Source organism: Castor canadensis, chromosome 14 (genome assembly GCF_047511655.1).
Source record: "Castor canadensis chromosome 14, mCasCan1.hap1v2, whole genome shotgun sequence".
In the NCBI taxonomy this organism is placed as follows: domain Eukaryota; kingdom Metazoa; phylum Chordata; class Mammalia; order Rodentia; family Castoridae; genus Castor; species Castor canadensis.
The window spans coordinates 107,246,391-107,262,655 of NC_133399.1; the positions used below are offsets into that span (position 1 = coordinate 107,246,391).

Sequence of the window (16,265 nt, forward strand, 5' to 3'; positions counted from 1 at the left end):
TTTTCAGATTCTGAAGGGAAGAGCAAGTGTGGTAAGGGTTAAACAGCAGGCTAGTACTTATCCCACTCATTAGGAAAACCTAATGAATTCATTACCTCTCCCTGGATCTCTGAAAACTGAGGAATGCAGGAGGTCTCCAAATGAAAAGGAAAAACAGACAAACATGAGTCTTTTTGTTTTCCAAAACAACAATTTCTTTAGCAAACACCCCTTCAGGAACCACAATTTAAGGATAGCTCCTCAAAACAACTAAAGATAAAAGAAAACAAACTTCAAGAAATTTTTTTTTCCTTTTTGATACAGGGTCTCCCGAGTGCTAGGAACTTCTAGCAATTTAAAATATTAGAGAATAAAATTTTTATTTTATTTTTTGTGGTACTGGGGTTTGAACGCAGGGCCTCAACTTGCTAGGCAAGTTCTCTACCACTTGAGCCACACTCCCAGCTCTTTTTCGCTTTAGTTATATTTCAGGTAGGGTCTCATTTTTTGCTCAGGGCCAGCCTCAGACTATGATCCTTCTACCTAAAGCCTCTCACATAGCTGGGATTATGAATGTACACCACCATACCTGGCTTGTTGGTTGAGATGGAGGTCTTGCTAACTTTCTGGGCTGGCCTTGAACCATAATCCTCCTGCTCTCTGCCTCCCTGTAACTGGGATTACATGCATCACCCTTCACAATAAACCAATTCTTAAATTTTAAAGAGGTAAGTTGGCCTGGCAGAGTGGCATTTGTTCCTTGTACATGCTCCTGTATATGTACACAGCCACACATACTTCCCATCTGTTTCCTTCATAAATACTCACAGCAACATACTGGTCTGCACTACCTTCTAATCACCATAAATGTCATGGAGAGCTCAGAGCTGCACAGTGTTCAGTTTGTGTGTGTGAGTGTGTATGCAGGAGAGTGAGTGTGTGAGCGTGGGGCGGCTGTGTACATGAGTGCGGGGTGGTCTATGTGTGTGAGTGTAAGTATTTGTGTGGGGGTGAGTGTGGGGAGGGTCTGTGTGTGAGTGTGTACATGAGAGTGAGTGGGGGTGTGGGGGAGGCTGTGTGTGTGTGTGTGTGTGTGTGTGTGTGTGTGTATGTAAGATGTATTTATACAGACCACACTGACAGGTATTTAGCTCGTTTTCAATCTTCTGCTATTGTACAATGATGCAGTGAGTATACTAAGCACTCCTGTGTTTAGGGGTTTAATAAGACTGAGATTGTGTATGTTAATTAGTTTAAACACTGCTCAATCCTAAGGAACACTCTCACAGGTGTGTGCATAACACATGTCCTTTAAAGGGCCACAGAGCAAGCCTGCATTCCTTGTTGCTATTAGGAAAAAAGATGGTTCTTTTCTCACTAGTAAGAAGATGCAACTTAAAAATACTTACATTCCCTAATAATCTCTTTAGATGCTGTCCTTTACATTGTGGGACTACTGTTGTTCCCACCCAAGCGAATTGCAATCAACCCTTCAGTGATCATTCATACCTCTACGACCTGCATGTCCTTTTTCATTACACAGTCCATCCACCCACCCTTACCTGTACCTTCGTGCAAAAGCAACAAGTCTTACATTAACATGTGGACACTCCTCTCATCCACCCATCTGGACACTAGGTGGTACCACAGTGACCAGATGCTGACTAAAGTCCAGTATCACCCTTCAGGTTCAAAGAGGAGAAAGAGCTGGTTCTGCAGCAGAACTGGGAGCAGAGAGGAGAGCAGCTAGTGGGACGGGCTAGTCCTCCTGACCATGCTTCTCTGTGGCTCAGGAGACTGCTATGGTTGGGAAAGGTGTTAAAGGCCAGCGTCTGAGGTCTGCAAACTGCTATGAATCCCAGGCAGAGGCTAGCCTTTCTGAGGTCCATCACTACAGCTCGGGAGTCACAGAAACCGAGTGGTGAGAACTGAACCCTCACTCCTGCAACTGAACCACGAACCCGAGCCAGTGGAAACTAGACTTTCCTCATCTTCACTAAGTTATTCAGGAACCCAGAGAAGTCAAGAACTGAAACTGGAAAGGCCCCAGAACAGTAACAGAGACATGCAATCTTCCTTTTAGTCATTAACATGACACATCCTACCCCTGCCTCAATCTGACCTCTCCAACCCCAGGCAGAAGTAGCCTGATGTTGACGTCACAGTCCAAGCAGCCCCACTGGCCATTATCTAAGAGTCTGGAAGGACCCTTAGTAAAACACCACAGCCTCCAGGGCATCTTTCTCTCTGACTGCTGCTTCTCATCTTTCCCTCCATGACCTCAACTGTTTCCCTGGCTCCCGAACCTGACTTCAGTGCTGGCTTCAACACTGAAATCGAACTCCCCAAACCTGCTCCTCTCCCAGTTTGTCTCAGACATCAACTCTGTCACCACAACCTAGTCTTCTCCCTCCCCCAATCTCCTTCTTTATGTCCACAGGACATAGGAGTCCATTCGTTCAGTATGCCTCATGTCTTTCTTTCCTCTCTCTCGCCATCGCCATCGATGACTCTTCTTCCCTACCTGGTCTCTCCATTTCCCAACTCAAACAAGTTTTTCACACTTGTGCATTGATAACTATATAAATGTGTGTGCATGTATGCTGTATACAGTATCTTAGAGCAATCTTATGTACTGCTGTCAGAAACAAGGGCAGGACTCAGACCACCCAAGCAAACCGTCCAGTTCAAATGTAAACAAGTCACACCCCTTTCTTCTTGTCCTCAGTGACCACCCAAGCCCCATTTGTCCCTGGGACAAATTTGTCCCTTTTGTCCCTCGGACATATGCTCTTCCACCTGAGTCTCACTGCAAATGCTGTCCTGAAGCGGGCAGGCTGCTCACCCCATGCCTCCATTAATGCTGGTGCTTCTGCCCAGAATGTGGGGTTCCCACTCCTTGCCTGACTGTGTGCACCTTGGCAGTGTCACTACCTCTCCATAGCCCCTCCTGACCCCTGCAGGATATTGGGAAAGTGGGCACTCAGCTCCCTCTGTGGAGCAGATGAAGCACCAATAAACAGTGCCTCTGAAGCAGACACTGTTGTTGCCTCTTACTGTCTCCACTTCAAGATAAAGAAAGTTAGAAAACTAAAAAAGAAAGGAAGAAACTAGTAAGAAAGATAAAAAAAAAAAAAAAAAAAAAAAAAACCAGCAATTTTGTTCACTTTTTCAAGAACCTTAGAATTTAAGATTTGGGTTATATACATTTCCCAAAAAACACAGAAAGTCATATTTTTTTTCTTCTAACTATGCTTCAAGTTAGTCTCTTTATTCACATTTAAAACTCAATACACAATCAAGTTCCTAAAACTCTGCTTTTTTTAGGTAACCTCAACCAATGGGAAGCTGAGCTAATTAAACCTATCCTTGGTCTAGTACTGAACAGCTCAGTACTATTTTGTGTGTGTGTGTGTGTTATCATTTCAGACAAACTAATAATGATCTAGATCTTTAAAAATGAGTAACTGATTCATTAGCTTCATTGTCCTTTAAGTTTTTATAAGGAAAATGTCAAATACAAACACAAATGGAATGCAGAACAATACACAAGAACAGGAATAGTGACACAAACCCCAGCCAGCCTTCACAACTACCAGTCTTCTTTTGTCTTCCTACCCATCGCACCAGCCAGGACAATGTCCATGCCTGGTTTCCTCAAGATCACACTGCCAATGCAGAGCATGCTGCACACAGAGCAGCACCGACATCTAACCAGGTCCCTGAGAAAGTGACAGCCACAAACTGTGATGTGTGACATCCACATAAGACAGTTGCAAGGAGTGCTAATAACCTTTTCAAAGTCAATAATAATGAGTTTTCTGTTTGATTAAAACTCTGTCACGGGTGGGGGAGGGGCGGGGCACAGGGGGAGAAATGGCACAAACAATATATACACATATGAATAAATGAATAAAAAAATGAAAAAAAAAACCTCTCACACAAAGAAAGCTATATAAACAATGAAATAAATAAATTCCACTAGCAAAATTTCTGTTCCCTTATTTTTCTTTCTTCTAACAAGCAGTATTAATTTTTAGGTACAATTTTCTTATTACTCATAAACTCTTTCAATCATTACATCACTACTTCACTATTTAAAAAGCTTTTTTTAAATCATAAAATAAAATCTTTTATTTTACAAAAATGGGAATATTGTAGACAAATATGACCTATAGCAAAAGACATTTTAATTCTAGTAATAAAAGGATATAGTTGACCTTATTTTAAGTGGCAGATTAAAAGAAATGAACTCTGATGCTTTCCAATAAATCTGATACAGTTCAGATTCTCAGGAAGAATCTGGCATGAGAAAGTAACACGGGAAGCTAGGCACAGAGGTTCACACCTGAAATCCCAGGTAGGTGGGAGGAAGATTGTGGTTCAAGGACAGCATAGGCAAAAAGTTAGCAAAACCCTATCTCAAAGAAAACTAAGTTTACAGGGATGCTGGTACATGCCTGTAATTGCACCTAAGCAAGAGGCAAAAGTAGGAGGACCACAAATCAAGGCTGAGCTGGGCAAATGTGTGAGACCCTATCTGAAAAACAAACTAAAGTCAAAAAGGCTTGGAGTGTGGCCCAAGTGGTAAAGCACCTGCCTAGTAGCCACAAGGTCCTGAGTTCAATCTCCAGTACTGCAAAAATAAATAAAAAGTAACATGAGAGATTTGAGAAGATAAAGTTGAAAGAGAAATCGGCCTAAAACTGAAAGAAATAGTTATAAACACTTACCTTGTTGCTGCCTAGACTGTACGATGGGATGAGATCTTGTCGGCTTCCAGACAACTGTGCAGAAATAAAGAGGGGTGAGTCCTCCATGCTAGAAGCATGAGCGACAGTCTAGGAAGGAAGGTCTCTGAAAACCAAGTCAAGCAGTATGGCAAAAGTGAGGCTCTCAAGTCCAAGGCTTCAAACATGGACTTGGGACTTGAAAAAACGTTGAGCTGGCCACCAATGACTTATAATGAGAGGCTGGTGTCAGACTGGATGTCAGGTTTACACTGAGACAAGCCCTCGCTGGACCTGAGCAGGAGCCATTTCCTCGGATGACCCTCCTCCCCTTTCTACTTAAAGGAGGCTGGGCCACTGGAATCCTGTCATGGCCTGAGCCCCTTTTCTGAGGATTGATAGTAAATGTAAACTCACAAACAATTCCTGTTAAGCCACAGGATCCCAAATACCAAATCAGTATATTTTAATATATCATTTTCTAAAGGAATGAGAAGAAATTGACCCTGAATTCAAGTGGCAGTTCTACATGTCTGAAAGTAGTCCTGCATTCTGGTCTGAGATCATCAGTGATGTCTTCCAGCAGTTGCTGCAGCCCATGGGCTCCCCAGCGGGAAACACTCCCTGGCACTCGCTCTCCTCTCGAACACTGCGATTATGGGGCAGCTGCTATTTCCTGTGCACTTGTCCTGTGACTTATCCTGGTGAGCACTTATGAAAAAAGTGTGATATTTTTCATATCCACATCTTTAGCAAAAATGAGGAAGAGAGACAAATCTAGGAGTTGCAAACATATTTCTTAAAGAAAATTATTCTCTTTAACATGCAACATCAATTGCAGCTATTTTTTTTTTAAAAAATCAACAAATTTAAGCCACCATTATGAAACAAATCTAACTTGTTTTACTCATTCATACTTTCCCAGCTGGACTTTAAGTGATGGGTTGTAAGCCTACTCCAGACTTCTCAGTTTAAAAATAATTAATTTAAGCCTAGAAGATGAGTTCCTTGCCAGAGGCACACAGCTATCTGGGTTTTGCTCAACATGCAATCGTGACACGCACAGTGTGTGGCAAGCCAGGATGATGGAGGACAAATGAGGGACATGTGACCCGCACAGGATGGGCAACCTCTGGTGATGGGTGATTCCCTTCCCAAAGCAGTGGGCATAGTGGCAGAGGGGGCACAAGGGCGATGGGGCAGGGACGTAGCACTTGAATCAGTGCAGGGAAGTGGGTAGCAGTTGAGATGAGATTGAAGGGTGCAGAGTGTTATCCCAGCAAGAAGAAAGAGAGGGGCCAGCAGCAGGAAGTGCTCACTCTGTTCACGCTCGGAGAGCTGATGCTCCTTCTGCTCAGCTTCCCCTTCCCCGTCAGCTGCTCCTTCACTGCCACTTCCTGGGATTGAGACACACGGAGGGAAAACATGAGAGACATGTCCCCAAAGCAGCAGTGTCTAAGTAGGCTTTCCTCATTTGTTAAATAATGACTACATCTGGACACCTGTGGCTCACACTTATAATCCCAGCTACATGGCAGGTTGAGATCAGAAGGATCGTGGTTTAAGGCCAGCCCAGGCAAACAGTTCATGAGACCCCCATCTCCAAAATAACCAGAGAAAAATGGACTGGAAGTGTAGCTTTAAGCAGTAGAGCATCTGCTTTGCAAGCATGAGGCCCTGAGTTTAAACCCCAGTCTCACCAATAAATAAATAAATAAATACAGGCTATGACTTCACAAGACAAAACAAGCTCACTACCATCGCTCTAGATTGTTCAAAGCTAATTAAACTTTTCAAAGTTCAGAAGAAACAGCACTGGGGAAGTCCACAAAGTCAAGCACAGAGTCAGGCTGGGTTAGCACCCACAGCAGCTGTGCTGACCACTGGCTGACCTGGCGAAGGCGATCTAAGGTCAGGAGGTTTTCCACAGCCAGCACACTCCGGAGGTACTTTTCAATGTATGCCTCTGAGTCAGCAGAAGCTGGGTTTTCAACATTAGCTGCCATCCTGGCTAATGCTTCTCGTTCCTCTACTCCCTGGGCATCCTAGATAACAGAAAGATGCGTTAAAACTATATATGTTGCAGAAGAAAGTGTTATAGCAGCTTGCTAGATGTATGCACACCCAAAACATACACAAATTCTGAATTGACAAACAGAATGGAGTCCAAAATTCCATTCAGCTTTTGGAACTCAGAATGCATTTTCCCACAGAAATTATGAAACAGTGACTAGGTGAGCACGAAAGGCTGATTAAACCTAGCATAGCTGAAAAAGACAGTTCTTAACACAATTGTTCCCTGATGCATTTTTACTACAAAAAACCCACAAAGTATCACTAGTCAGTGATGCTGACTAGCATCCGAAATGATTCTGTAGGCTATCCAGGTGCAAGTTCCATAACAACAATGCTACAAGACCCTATCACCCCTGGGACAAGAGAGTGAGGAGCTGGGCTGACCCGCTTGACAAGAGGGGGACCCAGCAACTCTAGTAGGACACAGATACAGCATGGAGGAGGGTGTAGAAAGCAGGGTGAGGGTTGAGCCATTATTAAGCACCCTACTGTGGTCCCACACTGAGAATGCAGAATGGCTAATACTAGTCTAGACCCTCACTCATGCTGGCGTGGCAGTGCCAAAGGCTCAGAGCCCACCAAGAAAGAAGAAGTCAGGCAAATTCTCACTCATGTGCTCTCTTATAGAGCCCTTCCCACTCCTCTGATGTGAGCTGGACATTCATATAAATGAGAAACCCACCAATCAGGAGGGACTTTATTAATGTATTATAAATGCAACTGTTTACTATATTAAAATGGTTTTTATAACAAATCGCTCTTCTCAAGGATAGCTTCTTTACTTGTGAGTTTCTTATAATAATGGCAAAAAACAAAATATGCACATTAGTCTGCCACTGCGTCTTAAATGCCATCAACTTATGGAGTTCAAACCCCAGTACTGCCAAAATAAATAAACAAATACATGTCATCAACTGAAGAGAAACATAATTCTACATATAACTAAGAGAGAGGAACTGCCAATTAATTTTAAGATAACATCAATTATAAGACCTTCTAACTTCAAAGATTTTTAATGTAGATGAGTCTTAGATAAAATGTGGGAGGATTATAAAATGGCTTACGTTGTCCCCACAGTCCTTCCTTTGAACCTTATGTAACTGTGAACAGAAGGTATCACCCTCATTTCAAAGATGGCGAGAGAAATTCCATAGTTACCAAAGGAGGGGAGAGGGGAACTCAGGTCTTAGCTCCTGAGGAGTATTCTCCTCACACCCAACAAAGAATATGTCCAGTGTCTAAAGGGAACAGAGTTGATCCTGGTTTTGTAAGGAGAGAGACAGAAACTATGTACTGTTGCTCTTGGGCCTGGGACCACTTCTTTCTGGTGGCTTCTGTAATGTGGAACACATATTACAAAACCTATTTTAAAAAAAAAAACTGTAAAAGGGAGGTTTGGAATATTTTCATTGTGTACACAATAAACTTTTTCTCTTTCATTATTATCAGAATCTGATAATCTGAAAACAATGCTTGCCAACCCAACTGCTTAGCTAATTATCAACAGCCCAATCCTGTGAGGGCATATTTATCTTTAAGCTGATTTCCCCCATTTCTTCCCTTCTAGCAACTGTATCACCTGAAAAGTAAAAGCACTTTCTCAGAGGGTAAGAAAACTACAAGGGGGACAAAGGAGAGGGAAGGGAGACAGTCTATTTCAACTGTCATTGCTTTTGCAACTGCTGTCAAGCCATTTATAGCATTAAGAACCAAAACAACTGGAAAAAAAAGAAAATGTTTAAACCCAGAGAATAAATAGTAAGTCTCTAACTAAACATATACATACACCTGGTTTCAATCTTATAAAGAACAGTGAATGAAGCAGAGTAATGGATTTTAGACATAAGAGTTCACAGTTAGTTCAACTCTGCACACAACTTTTAAATGTTTAGGAGGCTTTAAATTAAAAAATTAGATAATGTGTATTTTCTAAATCTAACTTAGAAAATCTAGGAAAGAACTAGTTACTATTTGATGCTATTGGAAATAAGGTATTTTGCAATACAAGAGATCCAGAACAAAATCTAAACACTATATAATCTACCTGCTTCTTTCCAAAAAATGGCCTGTGTGATAAATACCCAAAGAATCAATCCACAAACCCCAGGGCCTGGAAGGAAGATCAGGGCATGGTGCTGACAGTGTGAAGAGGGCTGTGGTCTCCGCTCCCCAAGAAACTTCAGTCTCCACCTCCTCTCACTTCCCCCTGTTTGGACAGTGAGTGTGGGACAATGAAACCACTCCTCTTTCTCTTTCCTGCAGAATCCTCCTCAGAATAGTCCTCCTCTGTGGACCTCGCTTCTCCTGCCCTACAAGGAACAGCTCCAAACCCAGCTGAGCGAACAAAGCTAACTCAGGTTAAATATCAGGAATTGTCTACAAGTGACAGCCTCCATCCTATTGGGGATGTTTTAAGGTACACTGTCTGAATCCTTGGAATATCTCAATTCATTCAAAAGAGAAAGTAGTGATATCAATAGTCATTGTAACAATAACAGTAACTATGATTTAATGCTTAGTATATGAACATTTTGTACACATTGTCTCATTTAATCTTTAAAAACAACTCTGTGCCCAGTAAAACACAATCCAAAATGATATATCTTTTCTTACAAAGTTGGTGCTCTTAGTTTTGCCAGTTACTTCCATTCGTTGATTCTTTGTCTGTTCTCTAACCCAGACTGTCATCCCCAAATTCTACATGTGTAGACTAGACTTCACATTCTTTTTTCACCCATGGGTGATACTAGCTGTAGTCCAAAATCTATCACCTGAACATTCACAGACCAAAGGTTCAACTGCTCTGAGTTACTGGGGGTCCTTCCAGCAAAAGCCATAGTTTTCTATCTAATCCTATGTTGAGAGGATGGGCTGAGGCAGGGAGAGCATCTAATCACTGAACCTTCCCATTGGACTTTTCACCAATAATTACATAGATTCAGTGAACTAAGTGAGCAATAAAATATTGGTTTTAAAAAAAAATAAATAAAAATAAAAACAACTCTGTGGAGAAGGTATTACTAACCCCTAACAAATGAAAAAAATTAGGCTCAGAGTAATTTATGCAAGTTTACTTTGTTAAAAAGTGACAGAAACAAGATTTCTGTTTGATTCCAAAATCAAATGCATCTCTACACTAGGCTCCGTTACTTCCCTCTGTGGGTAACACTGTATTGTTATCATTTGCCTTCTTCTACAAGTAAAAAGGCGTTAAGCTGCTTTTCAAAAAAAACAGTTCTTTAACAGAATACTAAAACCAGAATTTTTAAGGCCACAGGCACATTGTATTATAAGATTAGGGAATTCCTTTTAAAATCAACACTAATGACCCAAACACTGTATGCACATATGAATAAAAAAGAAAAAGAAAAAAGAAAACAAAAAATAAAAATCAACACTATTTCCCTAAATAAACATTTTCATTTAATATAAATTTCGTGGGTAGGTGACTTCTTAGAGACTTAGCTCTTTCTAAGTGTTTATTTTTAGTAAATGCAAATCATATTTTATCTTTCACCTCTGGAATATTGGAGACGATTTCAAAGGTCACTCCACAGCCAGGAATAGAGCTTCGATGAGACATCTTTTTTAGGAGACTTTGAGCAAAACCCTAGAGAAAAACGAAATAGAAAGTAATGTTTCCCTTCTCAAAAATTGTGTTTCCATTAGCAAAACAAATAGCGCAAATGATCCTGTGTTCATTGTGAACAAATGAAAACAGCCTATTTCCAACATAAGTACATGAAATTCTACCACCAAACAGTTTCCTCCACTTGGTCTCACTGCACAGACATACTGACTAGATGTGTTATGGGTCCTGTACCTGACACGTGAAAAGTACAGACCCAAAATCTGGAAGCTGCCACCAGGCCATCTGGATAAACCTGCTTCAATGCTACAGAAACAAGACACCATAAAATGACCTTCTAAGTAAAAGAAGGACTGGTGATGCTTATTTTCTTCCCCAGTACGATGGACATCTTGTACCATGAATATTGACAAGTTCAGGCATTAAATTCTTGACCAAAGCAAGATCGTTATGAAGAATGATTTAAGAGTGCCCGGTCATTGTTTATGCTGACTGTGCTCTTTGCACAGTTAGGAATTGACTGTTGAATTAATGCATGGATGACTCATTTGGAGATGCTGCTAAGACTGAACATCCTGCAGAGGTTGAAGAGAGCAGCGATGGGGGCGGAATACAATTGGTGAATAAAGATAAAGAGGAGAGAGAGTAGGAAACAGGCCTGGAGCCTTTCTCTCCAAGCAAAAGGGAAGGCAAAAACCCCTGAAGAGAAAAATCAAGCCATCTGATCTTAAAAATACTTAATTTCACAATCCTACTTTAATTTATTTCCTTTCAGTGATCTTCAATTTTAAAACATGTAAACCTCTCAGAAAGTGAAGAGGTCATGTATTTCATCCCTTTACTGCATTGACTTTGGCCCTACAGTGCACAGCCACAGCTTCTTTATGGGTGTTAGAGGGTGGTACGGAAGCTACTGATACTTTACTATTTTGTTTATTCCTTGTATGGGATTAGTGACTATGACTTGCAGATATTAGGCTCTTGTGGAAATCCTTGTCCTTGCTATTAAAAAAAAAAACAAACTTACAGAAATGAAATATCTGAGATTGAGGTAAAAATTGCATGCCTCAAATACTTCAACAAGGAAGAAACGTGGCAACTCACTGCCCCAACAGTTAAAAACAACCTGTAAGAACGTGGTCACTCCACAGTGCACCCTCTCTACAGGGCTGCTGGCTATGCCAACCAGGGCTCAGGGCCTGGCAACAAGAATGGCTAATTCAGAAATGGAAAATTACTGTTCAAGATGCTCCCCGAGAACAGTGTGTCTCTTTCAGTCCCTTCCAGACTTCTCAGAAAAGGAAGACGGTGAAAGTGAATGGGAGACACACCATATACATCTCCAGCTAACCCCATGACCTGGATTTTATTGATGTTGGACTGGCAAGCTAAAGAGCTGCAATTTTAACAGCATTACCGCCAGTCTTCATTTCAAAGATTGATATCAGTGTGACATTTAGAACTAAAGATTAATTTTTAGGGATGGAGATTACATCTAGGACTCTGTCAACCATGACTGTGCTCTTTTAAATAAAAAGATTTATTTTCGTCTGTACTAGTTTTTCTCTGTGTTGAGAATGCTTCACAAAAGGGAGGTAAGACAGTTAACAAAGATCCCCAGAACCAACCTCCCAAATCCTTACATTTGCAAAACCAGTAATGGAAAGAGTTTAAGTTCCTACCTAGAACTTTTCAACTGAACCCTTCATGTGACACAAGGTCCTCCATAATCCAGCAGCAACTACATGGAGAGCCACCTTCCTCAGTATCTGTGGTCCACCTTGCCACTCTGTACTTCTCACAACCCTCTGCTGCCCTGTTCTTCCTTCTTCACCATCTCTGCACACATATTTCTTCCTCTCTGGAGAGCAGCCACCTCGGCCCCTGACACTGTTAAGTGCCAGCTCATAGGCTACCCTGCACTCTGAAGCCCTCCCTCAGCAATGTGGTCTGCACTCTGTCCTCATCCCAGCACTCAACTCAGAGTAGGTGTCTACTAAGGTTCCCACGCATGCAATGGACTTCAGCTCTTTAAAGACACAGACTATTTCCTATTCACCTTTTATCCCAAAGCCAATTAGATGAATGAAAGGCTCAGAGAAAAGAAAGTCTACAAACAGAAGGGAAGCAGCCATGCTAGTGAAGTGACAGCTGATCTGCCAGGAACTACCTCATCTTGCAGTACCCAGAAGAAAAGGCAACAACAATACCACTGAACATCCCCTTGACAGGACTCTGAGGCACCCAAAAGAATGACTGTACTTTGTGATTCATCCTTCAGAGAGATTCCATGACAATTTCACATTGCCTGGGAGCAGATGGGGATGGCCTGTTTGAGGACTGAGGCAGCATGGCGATAGGACAGAACAGACACCTGGAAAAGCAAAGTTCAGAGCTCCATAGGCCATATCTGAAGGCTAGCATGATGGTCCTGGACCAATCGGTAACACATGTGGTCAAAGTCACTGCCTTACCTGGCGGCCATGAACATGAACGCAAATCCTTTTACGTAGTACCAGCTGCATGTCAGCAGGATGGCTGAGCTGGATGGTCACACGTACGATCAGGAACATGCGCTCATCAGCAGGTGTGCCTTTACTGAGCTGGAAGCAGTTGTGCACCGCCGAGTCCCAGGAGGCCTCTGCTTTCACCTGCAGAGACAGGAGACAGCACTTTGCTCTCTTCTCCAGAAACACAAAGACACTCTCAAGGAAACCATCTTTGCTTGGGCTGAAGTTCTTCCAAGAGAATGATGTGAAAAGATGAGGGAATGTGAGGGTGTGGCCTTCACCGCCTTAGCCTGCAAAGTATAGGGCATGATAGCAGCTCGGCTGCTTGTTGTTAGTTTTTTAAATGCTCAAAGATCAAGAAAAGTTACAACACTTCAGTAGACTCCTGTATATCGTTCCTCAAGATTCACCCACTGTGAACATGTGCCCACCACTGCTTCTCTGTCTTTATCACAAAGCATGCTCACATACTATTATTTTTGCTGAACCACCTTTGAGCAAGCTGCAGACCACTGTCATATACAAGAAACTTAGTATCAACACAATGCTATTATTTTTTATGGAGTCCATATTCAAATTTGTCCATGCTCCCAGCCAAGCATCACAAACTGCATTTAGCTGCTGGGTCCTTGAATTCTAAGACTGGAATAGTCCCGCAGCCTTTCTCATCACAACTGACACTGGTAAAGGAGCAGAGGGCAGGCCCGCCATCCTAACAGAATGCAGCTCAGGGTGAGTGAGTGTTCCCTTGTGCTAGATTCAAGGCTTGCATATTAGGAACATCACTAAATGATGGCTACACATCAGCTTTTGTTCCTGAAGTACTTGATATAATTTTTCAAGCATAGTCAAAATTAGGGAATAACCCCTACACATCAAAATTGAGATTCCACCACACATACTGCCGTTATCTATTCTTTTGCTCTTTTTTTGGAGACAGGGTCTTGCTATGTAGCCCAGGCTAGCCTCAAACTCACAATCCCCCTGCCTCACCCTCCTGAGTGCTGGGAATACAGGAGTGCACCACCAGCACTCTTTTTCTCCTTTCAAAAGAAGTCTCCCTGAAAGAATTTCAAAGCCAATGCAAAGGTGGCATCCTGCTAGTCCCCTGTACTTCAGCAGCACTGACTGCCACCTCTCAGGGTTGGGAACAGAACACAGCCCTGCGCCACTGCCAGCCTAGGCTGTCCAGACTGATTCAGAACCCTCACCAGGAAAGGAAGTGGGTAGGCAGACAGGCAGAATGTGAGGGCCAAGCTCTACTCTTTTTGGAATTCATAATGAAAGGTTTCCATTTCCATATGTTGAAAAATATAAGCACTGAAATGATCATCTGCTGACCATTCAAAGGACTCCTGGAAAGGCTGAGGAAACTACTTTTTATCTGACCGTCCCCAGCTTGTCGGCTTACCTCTCCATCATGGTGCTTCACAATTTGCAGCTCAAAGAACTCCTCCTCCTCCTCCCCAGTCAGGGTAGCATCCCATCCACCAGCTTCTGGGTCATCGAGATTATCCTGAGAGCTGAAGTCATCGGCTGAAAGCAAAGAGGGTCCATTAAACACTGAGATCATTTTCAAGCATAACCCCCATCTACTAAATTTCAATGTGCTTATTAATAAAATTCTGCTTTAAGTTTCATTTGCTTTTTGCTCTGCAAATCTTACATGCCACCAATTACGACCATTTAAGAGTTCACAGATCTTAGATATATATACAAAGTGCCTCAAGAAATTATCTTATCCAAGTTGCTCCCTTTGCACCTTATTTTACATGGAGGGCAAATGTGAGTCAAGATACCTAAGAAGTTACTCAGGGTCTGCTCATAAATGCAAATGATAGGACTGCAACCTAAATTTCCCCCCTTTTAGTGCAGTAAAGAAATGAGAAATAAGTGAAAATGATTCTAATTATCTGAAAAATGGAGTTCAACAGGAGGATGGACTGGCTACATGAGCCAGAAACTGGAGGCCCTAGCTAGAAACTGCACCATGGTGCTGTGGTCACTGAGTCCCAAGTCCAGCCCTCTCAATTCCCCACCCATAGTAAGTTTGTACAGAGGCACCAAAAGTAAACGGACTTGGGAAGACCTCAAATGTGGATAGTGCTGAACAAAGTCCAGATCATCTCTTCAAATATCCAGGCTAATAGATCTTGCTAAAGTTCATTTTCCCACTTTTTTTATGCATCACTCCCACCCCCATACACACACACACATACCACTCACCTATCTAGGAAGCCTAACATAAGAATCCAGGAATGGGGGGAGGGAGGGATAGAGGAGGATGGTGGAAGGGGTGAATTCAAGTATGATTTGATATATTGTAAGATCTTTTGTGGCATTTACACCACACAATAAAGAAAAAAAAAAAGGCCAGAGTCACCCTCAGCCTCCAAGGTTCAATAGCCCAACAAATTAAAAGAGTTTTATAAAGTAGTTAAAAAACAAACAACTCCCACCTCAGTGTATGGACAGCTAGTGGAAGTGGCCCAGTATTACTTTAATTGTGTGCACATAGAAACCTGCCATATATGTGAGCTCAGGAACATGAGATGTTGAGTACCTCTGACATCATAACTCACTTTCTGCTCAGTAGAAAGAAGTCACTGAAGCCATCCTACCTTGTCTATTTAGGGGAGTTAATTTTACAAAGTTCTCCTGTAGATGTTTTAGGAACTTATCTGCTGACTTTTAACTTATTTTTAGCTCCTTAATTGACCTTTCCTTTTCTATTTTCCCTCCTACAGGCAGAGGACATTGGTGGGGGGGGGGTGTCAGGAAAACAACAGTTATTGTTGTTTTTCCAGGCAATGCAGAAGTGAATACACAAAAGCTCACAGAAAAAGTGAGAAATTCATTAAACAACGCAAAGAAAACATGCTACATAGTACTGCTATTACTCCTTTCCAAAGAGAAGTCTTCCCTTAAGAATCAAAGTCAAAAATATTTTTAGAACAGAAAAATATTACCTTACTAAACTGATGGAAAAACAAAGCATGCTCACAGAACTGGGGCTGTAGCAATGAGATGTGAGAAGGCATCATAATGGAACAGCCTGCTGCTGTTATAAAAATAGGACTTAACAAAACAACTCAGTCTTTGTCTAGCATCCAAGTGTGCGGGCACATACCACCCTGACTCTGACCTCAGGATGACAGGTTGCCTGACGACACACTTGGTTAGAATCTAAGTGCTTTTTAGTCATTAGTTTCTCAGAAAGTCCCTCTAACGTACCATTTAGATCAAGGAAGATAACAGGAATGTGGGTTTCCATCCCAGGCACTGGGGTCCTAAAAAATGAAGGACAAAATGGCACTTCAAACACAGCCAACTCAGTAGCACACACTTTGGGACTCAGCCCTAAAACATACTCCCTGCTAC

The 16,265-nt window shown here is 42.1% G+C and overlaps 1 protein-coding gene across 3 annotated transcripts in view; it reads right to left on the minus strand.

The window, feature by feature from the left end:
* The window catches only part of Kif13b (kinesin family member 13B), a 170,163-nt gene that overhangs the window by 35,736 nt on the left and 118,162 nt on the right, over positions 1-16,265 (minus strand). For all 3 annotated transcript variants that reach the window (XR_012441576.1, XM_074055244.1, XM_074055243.1), the window contains 7 exons: positions 16,119-16,174; positions 14,296-14,420; positions 12,849-13,025; positions 10,303-10,395; positions 6,602-6,754; positions 6,029-6,106; positions 4,713-4,766 (listed from right to left, as the gene is read on the minus strand). Coding sequence is in view for 2 of the 3 variants with exons in the window: in XM_074055244.1 (XP_073911345.1) it covers positions 4,713-4,766; positions 6,029-6,106; positions 6,602-6,754; positions 10,303-10,395; positions 12,849-13,025; positions 14,296-14,420; positions 16,119-16,174 (736 nt within the window). In the remaining variant the exon portion in view is untranslated. The remainder of the gene's footprint in view (positions 1-4,712; positions 4,767-6,028; positions 6,107-6,601; positions 6,755-10,302; positions 10,396-12,848; positions 13,026-14,295; positions 14,421-16,118; positions 16,175-16,265) is intronic.